Source organism: Oncorhynchus keta, chromosome 9 (genome assembly GCF_023373465.1).
Source record: "Oncorhynchus keta strain PuntledgeMale-10-30-2019 chromosome 9, Oket_V2, whole genome shotgun sequence".
NCBI lineage: Eukaryota > Metazoa > Chordata > Actinopteri > Salmoniformes > Salmonidae > Oncorhynchus > Oncorhynchus keta.
The window spans coordinates 37369943-37386560 of NC_068429.1; the positions used below are offsets into that span (position 1 = coordinate 37369943).

At 45.4% G+C, this 16618-nt stretch overlaps 1 protein-coding gene across 1 annotated transcript in view; it reads left to right on the top strand.

Moving 5' to 3' along the window:
* The window catches only part of LOC118387709 (WD repeat-containing protein 70), an 82324-nt gene that overhangs the window by 13246 nt on the left and 52460 nt on the right, over nucleotides 1-16618 (top strand). The window contains exons 8-9 of the mRNA XM_035776350.2: nucleotides 1338-1491; nucleotides 4206-4282. Of these exons, the coding sequence (XP_035632243.1) occupies nucleotides 1338-1491; nucleotides 4206-4282 (231 nt within the window). The remainder of the gene's footprint in view (nucleotides 1-1337; nucleotides 1492-4205; nucleotides 4283-16618) is intronic.

Below are 16618 nucleotides of genomic sequence, written 5' to 3' on the forward strand. Positions count from 1 at the left end.
CAATTACCAGCTAAGGAAACCCTGCTATCAAAATGCTCACACACATGCACAAACATGTTGTTGTGTTGCTTCAGCGCACCTCATGTTAACTGTACTACCTCATGTCAGAGGAATGGATCTTCTCCCTTTAATTAAATGGACCTAACCTAAATACTGTATACTCGGATGCAGATGAGAGGAAGAGCTTGTGTATGTGTTTGTGTACATGTGTATCACTGTGTGTATTTAATGTTTGTTTCGTGGAACCCATCAATGAATACATTCTCTCAGGGGTTTTGAGAACCAATGGGCTGAGCTGGAGCGGGCTTTCCTTGAATCTTATTAGCCGAACTCCACGCCACATTTAGCCTGATTACAGAGCCGTCCAATAGTCTCCGCGGTCACTGACACACTAGGCCGTATTTGGAGAGCCGTGTGAAGCCCACTGTTTCTCCATCGCTAGAGTTAAAAACGAGGGGTTAGTTCCACTTAATGAGAGAACTTGATTGGGTCAGTGTTGTCGACTCTTCCTCTGAAGGAAATGTAGTGATGGCTGTCTGTGCTCCAGACCCTGGAGGTAGGAACAGAGATGTTAACCCAGTTTTATTTCACTATGGTCCCACTCCCTAAGCGTTCAGCTCCCCGCACGAAACCTGGCTGGCCCCTCTACCCCCTGCTGGGCTAATGCAGTTTGATATTGACCTGAATTGCTATCTGCACTTTGGGAGAGTGGTTATGTGAGTGTGTTTGTGTGTGTGTTTGCGTGACACGTGTGGTGTGCGTGGAGTAGGAGGTAACAGTTCAGCGCATAGATTGGTATTGTGAATGGGTTGCTGGTGTAGCTAAATCCCAATCTTTGGGCTCATATTTGAAAATCTACACTCCTTTTCTTGCTGTAAAGAAGAAACCCAACTATGTGTAGTGCAGCCAAGGTTAGCTTCGGTGTGTGTTACATTCTTCTGTCCCAGTCTAACAGACTGTTCATTGTGTTGAGTCTGAGAGACAAGACAGAGAGAGGCCCAGACCTAGACATCTCCACTGTTGGTCTGTCTGGTCCAAATCAGATGGGCCAAACGTCTGACTGTTTCCGCTAACTCTCTGTGATGTCTGTTGTCACGGTTCCTATGGTAACAGGTTTTAGTCTAAAACTGCTTCAGGATTTAAAGCTGTTATATGACATTGCTGTAGCTCTGATGCCATACACGTTCAGACCTTGCAGATGTCTCTCACCAATTCAACAGAAACTCCCACAAAGACACTTACCGCACACATTTCAAGGAATGACCCATGGTAGCCACGGGAATGATATGTAAAAAAGCTTTGCCTTTCTCATCCTCTCCCATTGTGTCCCCTCTCAGCCACCAGATTAGGTCCCTGCAATACAGCATCACTGGTGATGTCATCCTGGTGGTTTCTGGGAATGCCCAGGCCAAGGTGTTGGACCGTGACGGGTTCCCGGTCATGGAGTGTCCCAAGGGAGACCAGTACATCGTGGACATGGCTAACACCAAGGTACACACTCATCCACCACCTACTCTCTGATATGTGCTTCCTCTGTTACTGAGAAGGGAAGAGATATAGCCATCGGACACTATGGCCTTCCAGCCCCCCTGTCGGTGGCCACTCAAACAAGCATTCAGGCCTGGACCTTAGCTTTGTGTCAGGGATGACCCCTGCACTGTATGTTCTGCAGCTGCAGGTTAGTTTGTGTATGGGAGTAATGATGTGTACTGTACTTCCAGCTGGGAGCAGTCAGAGTGGAGTAGGAGAGGGTCACGATGGCATTCACAACTAGATCATGCCGTGGTGACCGACCACTGACCAAGGTCGCGTTCGTTCAATGCGTCTTGGGTGAACAGTTTTTGCTGTCGAAAAGGCCGTTGCTGATTGTCCATTCGCAGAGCATGTTCTGCATGGTGGCTGAGACACCTGTGAGAATGATGTGATAGAGATGACTTCCCCAGTAGGAGAACTATTGTAGGGTGTCGCTCTGTCTCTCTACATTCCTGTGGATCCAATGCTCCATTGGGGCTGTTGCTGGCAGCAGGGTTTTTGGTAGTGAAGCTCTGCAGCTCTGCTGAAGGTGACCCAGCAAATGTAGTGTGTCCAAAACTAATTCTCTCACATCCCTACATCACCACACACACACACACACACACACACACACACACACACACACACACACACACACACACACACACACACACACTAGTCACTCACTCACTCACACACACACACACACACACACACACACACACATACTAAACATACTGCTCATCATGTCTGCTGCAGAGGGGCAAGAGAGCCATGATAAAAATAAAAAATAAATGTTTTTCGTGTTTCACTCCAATTTTGTGGTATCCAGTTGGTAGTTACAGTTTTGTTTCATCGCTGCAACTCCCATGCGGACTCGGGAGAGGCAAAGGTTGAGTGTCGTGCGTCCCCCAAAACACGACCGGCCATGCTGCAGTGCTGCTTGACACACTGCTCGCTTAACCCGGAAGCCAGCCGCACAAATGTGTCGGAGGAAACGCCGTACACCTGTCGACCGTGTCAGCATGCATGTGCCCGGCCCGCCACAGGAGTCGCTAGAGCAAGTCAACAAATTGGATGCGGTCCATCTCACTGCCATCCGTTTTGTCACCAAAGCCCCATATACTACCCACCACTGTGACCTGTACGCTCTCGTTGGCTGGCCCTTACTTCATACTCGTCGCCAAACCCACTGGCTTCAGGTCATCTACAAGTCTCTGATAGGTAGGTAAGGCCCCGCTTTATCTCAGCTCACTGGTCAACATAGCAGCACCCACCCGTAGCACGTACTCCAGCAGGTATATCTCTCTAGTCACCCCCAAAGCCAATTCCTCCTTTGGCTGCCTTTCCTTCCAGTTCTCTGCTGCCAATGTCTGGAATGAATTGCAAACATCACCAAAGCTGGAGACTCTTACCTCCCTCACTAACTTTAAGCACCAGCTGTCAGAGCAGCTCACAGATCACTGCACCTGTACATAGCCCATCTGTAATTAGCCCGTCCAACTACCTCATCCCCATACTGTTATTTATTTATTTATCTTTCTCCTTTGCACCCCTGTATCTCTACTTGCACATTCATCTTCTGCACATCAATCACTCTAGTGTCCATTTGGTATATTGTAATTACTTCGCCACCATGGCCTATTTATTGCCTTTACCTCCCTTTCTTACCTCATTTGCACACACTGTATATAGATTTTCTTCAACTGTATTATTGACTATATGTTTTGTTTATCCCATGTGTGTCAGTCTGGTTCTAATCAGTCATTGGCAGTTGGCTGTCCTCTCCTGTTCTGTTTGAGAGCAGGGGAATCAGAGGTGCATAGCAATGGTAGTTCCTCCAGTCCAATTAAAAGACTGTGACCGACCGGAGCTGTTTGTTTTGATGCCTTTTGCCAGAACGTGGAAGTAATTCAGTCATTTACAAAACCATATAAGATCTAAACATACAACACCATTTGTGGACTGTACCCTAAGCATTACAAGTATAGGTTGAAATACTTTTTTGTTCTCCATCCGTGAATATTCAACAGTCCTTGTATTTTACAGTATGGGGAGATATAGCATTTAAATGCTATAAATGAGAGAGAATGGCGGTTTGATAAGTCGTGATAAAGGGGAACACAGTACAGTGGAAGCCGGGCCGTGTCCAGTCCCATGGTAAAAGGGCTAACAGGCAGGCCTCTCCAAAATTCACACACTGATGTCATTTTGCTCAACTCCTGTCCTTTCTGTCAGGTTGAGATATGTCATGTCTGAACTCTCGGCTGCACGTAAATCCCCTGCCCTCTCGGTGGAAGAGGGCCTCTCTCTGGGCAGTCGCTCTTTGAAGATGTTATTTGTTATGGCTATTTCTGTGAGTGCTTTTTTTTACCAGAGGAGAACCCTGCTGGAGGTCACAGTCCTATGAGCTCTCAGTTTTGAGGCAGAGGGAGCTCCACTGGGCCAGGCTGGCTCTGGTGTTTAGGGGTCAGTGGCTCAGTGTCAGGGGGGGTTCTCCTTCCCTGTAGGTTCATCTCTTTTCTCTGGAGAAGGACCAAGGACTAACTAGGAGCAGTGAGATCAGGCTGCTATGCACGACGTGCCATTCCGTAAAATAGATGTTTGGTCGTTAATTGTTGAAATCCAGATTCCTCAGTGCTGATTGGGTCAAATTATAGCCATTTAACTACGTTTCTGTCTTTTTATTTCAGGGTCACACTGCCATGCTGAACAGCGGCTGTTGGCACCCAAAGATTAAGGACGAGTTTATGACCTGCTCCAACGACGGGTGAGTTGTATGTGCGTGTGCGTTTCTCTGTGCCGGTGAATCTGAGGTTCACAGGGACAGACAAACGCACTGTTACAAGCTGACAGTGGTGGAAAAGTAGTCATTTGTCATACTTGAGTAAAGATACAGTGAGGCAAATAAGTATTTAGTCAGCCACCAATTGTGCAAGTTCTCCCACTTAAAAAGATGAGAGGCCTGTAATTTTCATCATATGTACAAAAAAATCCAGAAAATCACATTGTAGGATTTTTTATGAATTTATTTGCAAGTTATGGTGGAAAATTAGTATTTGGTCAACAACACAATTTTATCTCAATACTTTGTTATATACCCTTTGTTGACAGACAGAGGTCAAACGTTTTCTGTAAGTATTCACAAGGTTTTCACACACTGTTGCTGGTATTTTGGCCCATTCCTCCATGCAGATCTCCTCTAGAGCAGTGATGTTTTGGGGCTGTTGCTGGGCAACACGGACTTTCAACTCCCTCCAAAGATTTTCTATGGGGTTGAGATCTGGAGACTGGCTAGGCCACTCCAGGACCTTGAAATGCTTCTTACGAAGCCACTCCTTCGTTGCCCGGGCGGTGGGTTTGGGATCATTGTCATGCTGAAAGACCCAGCCACGTTTCATATTCAATGCCCTTGCTGATGGAAGGAGGTTTTCACTCAAAATCTCACGATACATGGCCCCATTCATTCTTTCCTTTACACGGATCAGTCGTCCTGGTCCCTTTGCAGAAAAACAGCCCTAAAGCATGATGTTTCCACCCCCATGCTTCACAGTAGGTATGGTGTTCTTTGGATGCAACTCAGCATTCTTTGTCCTCCAAACACGACGAGTTGAGTTTTTACCAAAAAGTTATATTTTGGTTTCATCTGACATTCTTCCAATCTTCTTCTGGATCATCCAAATGCTCTCTAGCAAACTTCAGACGGGCCTTGACATGTACTGGCTTAAGCAGGGGGACACGTCTGGCACTGCAGGATTTGAATCCCTGGCGGCGTAGTGTGTTACTGATGGTAGGCTTTGTTACTTTGGTCCCAGCTCTCTGCAGGTCATTCACTAGGTCCCCCCGTGTGGTTCTTGGATTTTTGCTCACCGTTCTTGTGATCATTTTGACCCCACAGGGTGAGATCTTGCGTGGAGCCCCAGATCGAAGGAGATTATCAGTGGTCTTGTATGTCTTCCATTTCCTAATAATTGCTCCCACAGTTGATTTCTTCAAACCAATGCTGCTTACCTATTGCAGATTCAGTCTTAAAGAAGAGGTTACAGGTCTGTGAGAGCCAGAATTCTTGCTTGTTTGTAGGTGACCAAATACTTATTTTCCACCATAATTTGCAAATAAATTAATAAAAAAATCCTACAATGTGATTTTCTGGATTTTTGTCTCTCATCTTGTCTATCATAGTTGAAGTGTACCTATGATGAAAATTACAGGCCTCTCTCATCTTTTTAAGTGGGAGAACTTGCACAATTGGTGGCTGACTAAATACTTTTTTGCCCCACTATACCTTAATAGAAAATGACTCAAGTAAAAGTCACTTGAGTAAAAGTTGGTTTTAAATATACTCAAGTATCAAAAGTAAATTGAATTGCTAAAATGTACTTAAGTATCAGTATTAAAAAAAATCTAATTCCTTATATTAAGTAAACCAGACTGCACCAATTTATATTTAAAATGTTTTTTTTTTATTGTTGGATAGCCAGGGGCATACTCCAACACTCAGACATAATTTACATATGAAGGATTTGTGTTTAGTGAGTCCGCCAGATCAGAGGCAGAAGGAATGACCAGGGAGATTCTCTTGATAAGGGTGTGAATTTTCCTGTCAAAATGTAACGAGTACTTTTGGGTGTCAGGGAAAACGTATGGAGTAAAAAGTATATTATTTTCTTTAGGAATGTAGTGAAGTAAAAGTTGGCAAAAATATTAATAGTAAAGTACATATACCCCCCCAAAACTACTTAAGTAGTACTTTAAAGTATTTTTACTTAAGTACTTTACACCATTGCAAGCTGGCTAACACCCAGTACTCAACCCTGCCCTATGTACATAGTCATTGAAAACTGGTCACTTTAATAATGTTTGCATACTGTTTTACCCACTTCATATGTATAACTGTATTCTAGTCAAGGCTCATCGTATATATCGACTGCTGTTTACACCTTTTCTATTCATATACGGTCCATAATGTCAATACACACCATCATATACATGCAGTATATATTTATATTCCGTACTCTGACATCGCTCATTCTATTTCAGTATTTCTTAATTCCTTTATTTACATTTTTGGGGTTGCATGTATTGTTTGGCATTGTTAGTTATTACTGCACTGGTAATAAGAGTCTCGGGCTGACTCTCTTCTCTGTATGCATCAATGATGTGGCTCCTGCTGCTGGTGATTCTCTGATCCACCTCTACGCAGATGACACCATTCTGTATACTTCTGGTCCTTCTTTGGACACTGTGTTAACTAACCTCCAGATGAGCTTCAATGCCATACAACTCTCCTTCCATGGCCTCCAACTGCTCTTAAATACAAGTAAAACTAAATGCATGCTCTTCAACCGATCGCTGCCCGCACCTGCCCGCCCATCCAGCATCACTACTCTAGATGCTTCTGACTTGTGGACAACTACAAATATCTAGGTGTCTGGTTAGACTGTAAAGTATCCTTCCAGACTCACATTAAGCATCTCCAATCCAAAATTAAATCTAGAATTGTCTTCCTATTTTGCAACAAAGCATCCTTCACTCATGCTGCCAAACATACCCTCGTAAAACGGAATATCCTACCGATCCTTGACTTCTGCAATGTCATTTACAAAATAGCCTACAACACTACTCAAATCAAATCCAATTTTATTTGTCACATACACATGGTTAGCAGATGTTAATGCGAGTGTAGCGAAGTGCTTGTGCTTCTAGTTCCGACAATGCAGTAAAAACCAACAAGTAATCTAGCTAACAATTCCAAAACTACTGTCTTATACACACAAGTGTAAGGGGATAAAGAATATGTACATAAAGATATATGAATGAGTACATATGATGGTACAGAGCGGCATAGGCAAGATGCAGTAGATGGTATCGAGTACAGTATATACATATGAGATGAGTATGTAAACAAAGTGGCATAGTTAAAGTGGCTAGTGATACATGTATTACATGAAGATGTAGTAGATGATATAGAGTACAGTATATACGTATACATATGAGATGAATAATGTAGGGTATGTAAACATTATATTAGGTAGCATTGTTTAAAGTGGCTAGTGATATATTTTTACATCTCCCATCAATTCCCATTATTAAAGTGGCTGGAGTTGAGTCAGTATGTTGGCAGCAGCCACTCAATGTTAGTGGTGGCTGTTTAACAGTCTGATGGCCGTGAGATAGAAGCTGTTTTTCAGTCTCTCGGTCCCAACTTTGATGCACCTGTACTGACCTCGCCTTCTGGATGATAGCGGGGTGAACAGGCAGTGGCTCGGGTGGTTGTTGTCCTTGATGATCTTTATGGCCTTCCTGTAACATCGGGTGGTGTAGGTGTCCTGGAGGGCAGGTAGTTTGCCCCCGTTGATGCGTGCATTGTGCATCTGTAGAAGTTTGTGAGTGCTTTTGGTGACAAGCCAAATTTCTTCAGCCTCCTGAGGTTGAAGGGGTGCTGCTGAGCCTTCTTCACAATGTTGTCTGTGTGGGTGGACCAATTCAGTTTGTCTGTGATGTGTATGCCGAGGAACTTAACTTGCTACCCTCTCCACTACTGTTCCATCGATGTGGATAGGGGGGTGTTCCCTCTGCTGTTTCCTGAAGTCCAGAATCATCTCCTTAGTTTTGTTGACGTTGAGTGTGAGGTTATTTTCCTGACACCACACTCCGAGGGCCCTCACCCCCTCCCTGTAGGCCGTCTCGTCGTTGTTGGTAATCAAGCCTACCACTGTTGTGTCGTCCGCAAACTTGATGATTGAGTTGGAGGCGTGCGTGGCCACGCAGTCGTGGGTGAACAGGGAGTACAGGAGAGGGCTCAGAACGCACCCTTGTGGGGCCCCAGTGTTGAGGATCAGCGGGGTGGAGATGTTGTTGCCTACCCTCACCACCTGGGGGCGGCCCGTCAGGAAGTCCAGTACCCAGTTGCACAGGGCGGGGTCGAGACCCAGGGTACTATGGTGTTAAATGCCGAGCTGTAGTCGATGAACAGCATTCTCACATAGGTATTCCTCTTGTCCAGATGGGTTAGGGCAGTGTGCAGTGTGGTTGAGATTGCATCGTCTGTGGACCTATTTGGGCGGTAAGCAAATTGGAGTGGGTCTAGGGTGTCAGGTAGGGTGGAGGTGATATGGTCCTTGACTAGTCTCTCAAAGCACTTCATGATGACGGAAGTGAGTGCTACGGGGCGGTAGTCGTTTAGCTCAGATACCTTAGCTTTCTTGGGAAGAGGAACAATGGTGGCCCTCTTGAAGCATGTGGGAACAGCAGACTGGGATAGGGATTGATTGAATATGTCCGTAAACACACCAGCCAGCTGGTCTGCGCATGCTCTGAGGGCGCGGCTGGGGTGCCGTCTGGGCCTGCAGCCTTGCGAGGGTTGACACGTTTAAATGTTTTACTCACCTCTGCTGCAGTGAAGGAGAGGCCGCATGTTTTGGTTGCAGGCCGTGTCAGTGGCACTGTATTGTCCTCAAAGCGGGCAAAAAAGTTATTTAGTCTGCTTGGGAGCAAAACATCCTGGTCCGTGACGGGGCTGGTTTTCATTTTGTAATCCGTGATTGACTGTAGACCCTGCCACATACCTCTTGTGTCTGAGCCGTTGAATTGAGATTCTACTTTGTCTCTATACTGACGCTTAGCTTGTTTGATTGCCTTGCGGAGGGAATAGCTACACTGTTTGTATTCGGTCATATTTCCGGTCACCTTGCCCTGATTAAAAGCAGTGGTTCGCGCTTTCAGTTTCACGCGAATGCTGCCATCAATCCACTGTTTCTGGTTTGGGAATGTTTTAATCGTTGCTATGGGAACGACATCTTCAACGCACGTTCTAATGAACTCGCACACCGAATCAGCGTATTCGTCAATGTTGTTGTCTGATGCAGTACGAAGCATATCCCAGTCCACGTGATGGAAGCAGTCTTGGAGTGTGGAATCAGATTGGTCGGACCAGCGTTGAACAGACCTCAGCGTGGGAGCTTCTTGTTTTAGTTTCTGTCTGTAGGCAGGGATCAACAAAATGGAGTCGTGGTTAGCTTTTCCAAAAGGAGGGCGGGGCAGGGCCATATATGCGTCGCGGAAGTTAGAATAGCAGTGATCCAAGGTTTTGCCAGCCCTGGTTGCGCAATCGATATGCTGATACAATTTAGGGAGTCTTGTTTTCAGATTAGCCTTGTTAAAATCCCCAGCTACAATGAATGCAGCCTCCGGATAAATGGATTCCAGTTTGCAAAGAGTCAAATAATGTTCGTTCAGAGCCATCGATGTGTCTGCTTGGGGGGGGGGGAATATATACGGCTATATACGCGGAAGTCTTAAGACTCAGCAAATTGGATGCAGTGCCACCCGTTTTGTCATCAAAGCATCATATACTACCCAACACTGCGACCTGTATTCTCTCGTTGGCTGGCCCTCGCTTAATATTCGTCGCCAAACCCACTGGCTCCAGGTCATCTTTAAGTCTTTGCTAGGTAAAGCCCCGCCTTATCTCAGCTCACTGATCACCATAGCAGCACCCATCCGTAGTGCACGCTTCAGCAGGTATATTTCACTGGTCACCCCCAAAGCCAATTCCTCCTTTGGCCGCCTTTCCTTCCAGTTCTCTGCGGCCAATGACTGGAACTAATTGCAAAAATCACTGAAGCTGGAGGCTCAAATCTCCCTCCACTAACTTTAAGCACCAGCTGTCAGAGCAGCTCACGGATCACTGCACCTGTACATAGCCCATCTGTAAATAGCCCATCCAACTACCTCATCCCCATACTGTTATTTAATTTATTTTGCTCCTTTGCATCACAGTATCTCTACATTCACACTCATCTTCTGCTCATCTATCACTCCAGTGTTTAATTGCTATATTGTAATTATTTCGCCGTTATGGCCTATTTATTGCCTTACCTCCCTTATCCTACCTCATTTGCACATACTGTATATAGACTCTTTCTATTGTATTATTGACTGTATGTTTGTTTATTCCATGTGTAACACTGTGTTGTTGTTTGTGTTGGAATGCTATGCTGTATCTTGGCCAGGTCGCAGTTGTAAATGAGAACTTGTTCTCAACTAGCCTTCCTGGTTAAATGTTTTTTTAAACTGCTGGAGCTAGGAACTTTCAAAGCATTTCGCTATCCACGCAATAACAGCTGCACTAGGCTGTTACCCGACCATTACAATTATTGTATTTGATTTAAATGAACACGGCACTAGGCTGTCTCCTACAGCTGGAGGACTCTATCAGAGCTGGGATGAGTGGCTTGATTGGTTTGAAAAAGGCAGTAATGAGCTGAATAAGGGTGCACTGCCATGTCTCACTGCTTTCTCAAAATGGCACCGTGCAACTCATGCCTACTTGGTCACTAATCTTCCTAAGAGCAGGATTATGTGGATCAGGACCCCCCAGAGAAGACACTAAACGATTCTTACAGGGAATAAACTAGTCGGATAATCTCACCGAAATGTAAGGACAGCAATGCCGGTGTATGATCACTAGAGTCTTTGTTTGAGCTGGGGTACAGTGGCTTATCCAGGATCAGCTGGAGGATTACAAATGAACATATCCCTTTAAGACTCATTTTCATTGAGATCACCTGGGCATCAATATGGCCCTCTCTGAAGTCTATTTCCAATTCAACAGTTACTAGGCAGTATACGTTTGAGCTTCCAAAAATGCTGGTTTATCATTGCTGACAATATAAACTCAGCAAAAAAAGAAACGTCCTCACTGTCAACTACATTTATTTTCAGCAAACTTCACATGTGTAAATATTTGTATGAACATAAGATTCAACAACTGAAAGACAAACTGAACAAGTTCCACAGACATGTGACTAACAAATTGAATGTGTCCCTGAACAAAGGGGGGGGGGGTCAAAATCAAAAGTAACAGTCAGTATCTGGTGTGGCTACCAGCTGCATTAAGTACTGCAGTGCATCTCCTCCTCATGGACTGCACCAGATTTGCCCGTTCTTGCTGTGAGATGTTACCCCACTCTTCCACCAAGGCAAGTTCCCAGACATTTCTGGGGGTAATGGCCCTAGCCCTCACCCTCCGAACCAACCGGTCCCAGACGTGATCAATAGGATTGAGATCCGGGCTCTTCGCTGGCCATGGCAGAACACTGACATTCCTGTCTTGCAGGAAATCACGCACAGAACGAGCAGTATGGCTGGTGGCATTGTCATGCTAGAGGGTCATGTCAGGATGAGCCTGCAGGAAGGGTACCACATGGGGGAGGAGGATGCCTTCCCTGTAACGCACAGCATTTATATTGCCTGCAATGACGACAAGCTCAGTCCGATGATGCTGTGACACACCGCCCCAGACCATGACGGATCCTCCACCTCCAAATCGATCCCTCTCCAGAGTACAGTCCTCGGTGTAACGCTCATTCCTTGGACGATAAACGCGAATCTGACCATCACCCCTGGTGAGACAAAAGCGCGACTCGTCAGAGAAGAGCACTTTTTGCCAGTCCTGTCTGGTCCAGCGACGGTGGGTTTGTGCCCATAGGCGACATTGTTGCCGGTGATGTCTGGTGAGGACCTGCCTTACAACAGGCCTACAAGCCCTCAGTCCAGCCTCTCTCAGCCTATTGCGGACAGACTGAGCACTGATGGAGGGATTGTGCATTCCAGGTGTACCTCGGGCAGTTGTTGTTGCTATCCTGTACCTGTCCCGCAGGTGTAATGTTCGGATGTACCAATCCTGTGCAGGAGTTGTTACACGTGGTCTTCCACTGCGAGGACGATCAGCTGTCTGTCCTTTCTCCCTGTAGCGCTGTCTTATGCGCCTCACAGTACGGACATTGCAATTTATTGCCCTGGCCACGTCTGCAGTCCTTATGCCTCCTTGCAGCATGCCTAAGGCACGTTCACGCAGATGAGTAGGGACCCTCTGTATCTTTGGTGTTTTTCAGTCAATAGAAAGGCCACTTTAGTGTCCTAAGTTTTCATAACTGTGACCTTAATTGCCAACCGTCTGTAAGCTGTTAGTGTCTTAACGACCATTCCACAGGTGCATGTTCATTAATTGTTTATGGTTCATTGAACAAGCATGGGAAACATTGTTTAAACTCTTTACAATGAAGATCTGTGAAGTTATTTGGATTTTGAAAGACAGGGTCCTGAAAAAGTGACGTTTCTTTTTTGATGGGTTTAGTTTCCCATCATCTCACTTGTCACCAGCAGGGAGTCCTCTAGGCTAAACTATGCCTCTGGGACCCTTGGTCTGTCCTCACCTCTCTCACAGCGTGGAGTCACCTCCTGGAGCTTTCATTGGGGAAAATCTCTGTTTTCAGAATACAATGGTAATACAATACAGAATTATCCATGTAACCTACTACACTTTCACAAGCACATGTTATGTGTCCCTCTAGCCAATTGGTTTCCCCATAGAGCTTATCACAGGGGCTGTAGTGTTTCTGTGTTTAGGGGCGGGGTCCATGTGTGTTTCTCTGAACATGTTTATGTATGTGTGTATATGTGTGAGAGAGGGAGAGAACCCCAGTGATGAGTCTAAGTGAGTGTGACAGGCAGCGGAGCAGAAACCCAACACCATGATCAGGACTGAAAACAAGGCTGAGGAGGGTAGGGGCTGGGACCAGTGTTCACCTCTGACCGTCTCTTCTCCCTCCCAGATGTGGCGCTGGGGCTAGCTGCTTTATTTAGCTTTACTTTGGGTCCTGGGAATCCTCACATGGCACGTTAGCACTGGGGTTTGCCAGCCCAGTTCTGGGAGTAGAGCAGATCAGAGCAGTGGATAGAGAGCCGTTTGCAGCCGCGGCCAGCTGTAGATGTGAAGGGTCCCCAGCGGGAGGATCCGAAGCGGGTCACTACAGCTCCCTGAGCCACAGGGACCAGGAGAGGAAGGGAATGTCCAGTGGCCTGCTTTCAGGAGGTCCCTCTTCTTTCAAAGTCTCTCTCCCTCTCCTGCCCTCCATCCCTCCCCTTGGTCTCCCTCAATCACATGTCTCACTCTAAGGCATCGGGGAACGGATGATTGTCGGGCGGATGTTGTGAAAGGGGATGTTTGGGACTTTTTATGACTGCCTCTTGTGAGCTCGGTGAGGTTCACTATGAGTAACTGAGGTCAGAACTGGAAGGGACTGAATGAGGCGTACGGTGAAGTGTTAGTCTCAATGAAGTGCTGCTGACAGTAAGAAACAGTTCATGCGTCGTCATTGGGTAATGATGATCAGCGTGGGAGGTACACCCAGTAGACCTCGCAGCACAGAGAGCTGGGCTGTAGCCTGGGTTTTCACCTCAGGCAGTTATCTAAAGGCCCAGTGATTCTGAGGGGGTTGTATGAAAATGTATGCGCTCACTACTGTAAGTCGCCCTGGATATGAGCGCCTGCTGAATGACTAAATTGGAAATGTTGTCTCCTCCCCACTCCTGCACTCCTGTTCAGTGATCCCAGTGGGGAGCCTGGATGTCATGGCTGCTGTGTGTGTGGCTCTGTCTGACAATGGTCCAGATAAACCAGGACCCAGGGCTTCTATTTCTGAAGACCAGAGGAGGGCCAGCCGTACCGCCTGGTGCCGTTCGCCTGTCTTCCTGACAACAGACCAGTGTTACCACCCAGATTTAATAGTCTCTCTCTCTCTCCCTCTATTGTTCTGAAGCCGCTTTTGATGTGCTGCTTTCGATGCTTTAATGTACTAGCTCTTTCAGGGCTCTACGATGACCTTTTTTTACAAGGAGCACGTGTGCCCCTATGTTGAAATATTTAGAAGCACAATGACACATATTTAAGATAACAAGCCGTTTTCTTTAGCAATGGTGCAAGCATGATGGTCATGTATTCTCCATGGCACTCGGGCTGCGGTACAGTGAAGTAATCATTGCAACAATTATCATCTAGGGGATTTTTTTGTGTTCGCACTGGTGCACCTAAATTAAAACTCCAGGTCTCACAGCAAACTATTTAGGCGCATATGGCGAGTCAAATGGTCGCACCGTAGAGCCCTGTCTTTACCCACACAAAAAAAATACAACAAATTACTATAGAATTATTTAGTAAACTGTAGAATACTATACTACGCACTGTAGTGTCTCTCAATCAGGTGTAGTAAAAAAAAAAAAATACTATACTAAATACTACAGTATTATCCGCAAAACAAACACTGTAGTAAATACTACAGTAATGTCCACAAAACACCACAGTATTTATTAATTAACATATACGCTGCCCATTCTCCTCCCCCATATCCCCATTTGTGCCACTTATTAGTGGAAAACCTACATGCCAAGTATACAGTCCATTCGGAAAGTATTCAGATACCTTAACTTTTTCCACATTTTGTTACGTTACAGCCTTATTCTAAAATGGATCAAATAGAAAATGCCCCTCATCAATCTACACACGAATCCCGAGCTGACAAGGTAAAAATCAGTTATTCTGGCCCTGAATAAGGCAGTTAACCCACTGTTCCTAGGCCGTCATTGAAAATAAGAATTTGTTCTTAACTGACTTGCCTAGTTAAATAGAATAAATAAATAATAAAAGGTGCAAGGGTACCAAAAATGTTGTGCAACATTGAAGGTCCCCAAGAACTCAGTGGCCATCATTCTTAAATGGACGAAGTTTGGAACCACCAAGACTCTTCCTAGAGCTGGCCTCAAGGCCAAACTGAGCAATTGGGCAAGAAGGCCCTTGGTCAGGGAGGTGACCAAGAACCCAATTTGTCACTCTGATTGAGCGCCAGAGTTCCTCTGTGTTGATGGGAGAACCTTCCAGAAGGACATCCATCTGCAGCACTCCACCAATCGGGCCTTTTATGGTAGAGTGGCCAGACAGACTACTCCTCAGTAAAAGGCCCATGACAGCCCACTCAGAGTTTTCAAAAAGGCACCTAAAGGACTCTCAGACCATGAGAAAAATATTCTCTGGTCTGATGAAACCAAGACTGAACTCTTTGGCCTGAATGCTAAGCATCACGTCTGTAAAAAAACCTGGCACCATCCCTACTGTGAAGCATGGTGGTGGCAGCATCATGCTGTGGGGATGTTTTTCAGTGTCAGGGACTGGGAGACTAGTCAAGATTGAGGGAAAAATGAACAGAGCGAAGTACAGAGAGATCCTTTATAAAAATCTGCTCCAGTGCGCTCATGACCTCAGACGGGGGTGAAGGTTCACCTTCCAACAGGACAATGGTCCTAAGCACACAACCAAGACAATGCAGGAGTGGAATTGGGATAGGACTCTGAATGTCTTTGAGTGGCCCAGTCAGAGCCTGGACTTGAACCTGATCAAACATCTCTGGAGAGACCTGAAAATAGCTGTGCAGCGAAGCTCCAAATCCAACCTGACAGAGCCTGAGCGGATCTGCAGAGAAGAATGAAAGAAGCTCCCCAAATACAGGCGTGCCAAGCTTGTAGCATCATACCAAAGAAGGCTCATGGCTGTTATCTCTGCCAAAGGTGCTTCAACAAAGTACTGAGTAAAGGGTCTGAGTACTTATGTAAACGTGATATTTTATTTTTAATTCATTTGCAAAAATGTTTGCAAAACCAATTTTTGCTTTGTCATTATGGGTGTATTGTGTGTGGATTGTTGAGGGATAAAAACGATTTAATCCATTTTAGAATAAGGCTGTAACGTAACAAAATGTGGAAAACGTCAAGGGGTCTGAATACTTTCCGAAGGCACTGTAGACCATATATTGTGTTCCTTACAGCAGGGGTTCTCAAAGTGGGTTCCACAGCCAGCTGTCTAAATAAATGACTATTACTAACAACACAAACAACTTTTGACCAAGGGATTGGTGGAATAAGTTTAAGTGTGTAATGCAATACAATGTAATATTATTATGTTCTTAATTAACCTTGGGCAACATTGGCCTGGGAGGCTCACATGGATATTGGTACAAAATGTTATCTTCGATGCTAAGAAATGGACCAAAATATAGAAATTTGCCAACATACAGAAATCTGGCCTGTATTATGCATTTTGCATCATATGAGCCAGATTTCTGTATTTTGAAAGTTACATATCTTGAAAGCTTGAATGCTAACATGCAAAATGTTTTGCGACTATATTAGCTATGGACTTATGAAACAAATACCAAAATATTTGTTGAGGTGGAGTTTTCCTTTAAGGCAGCCCCCCCACACCTTTCTGAGG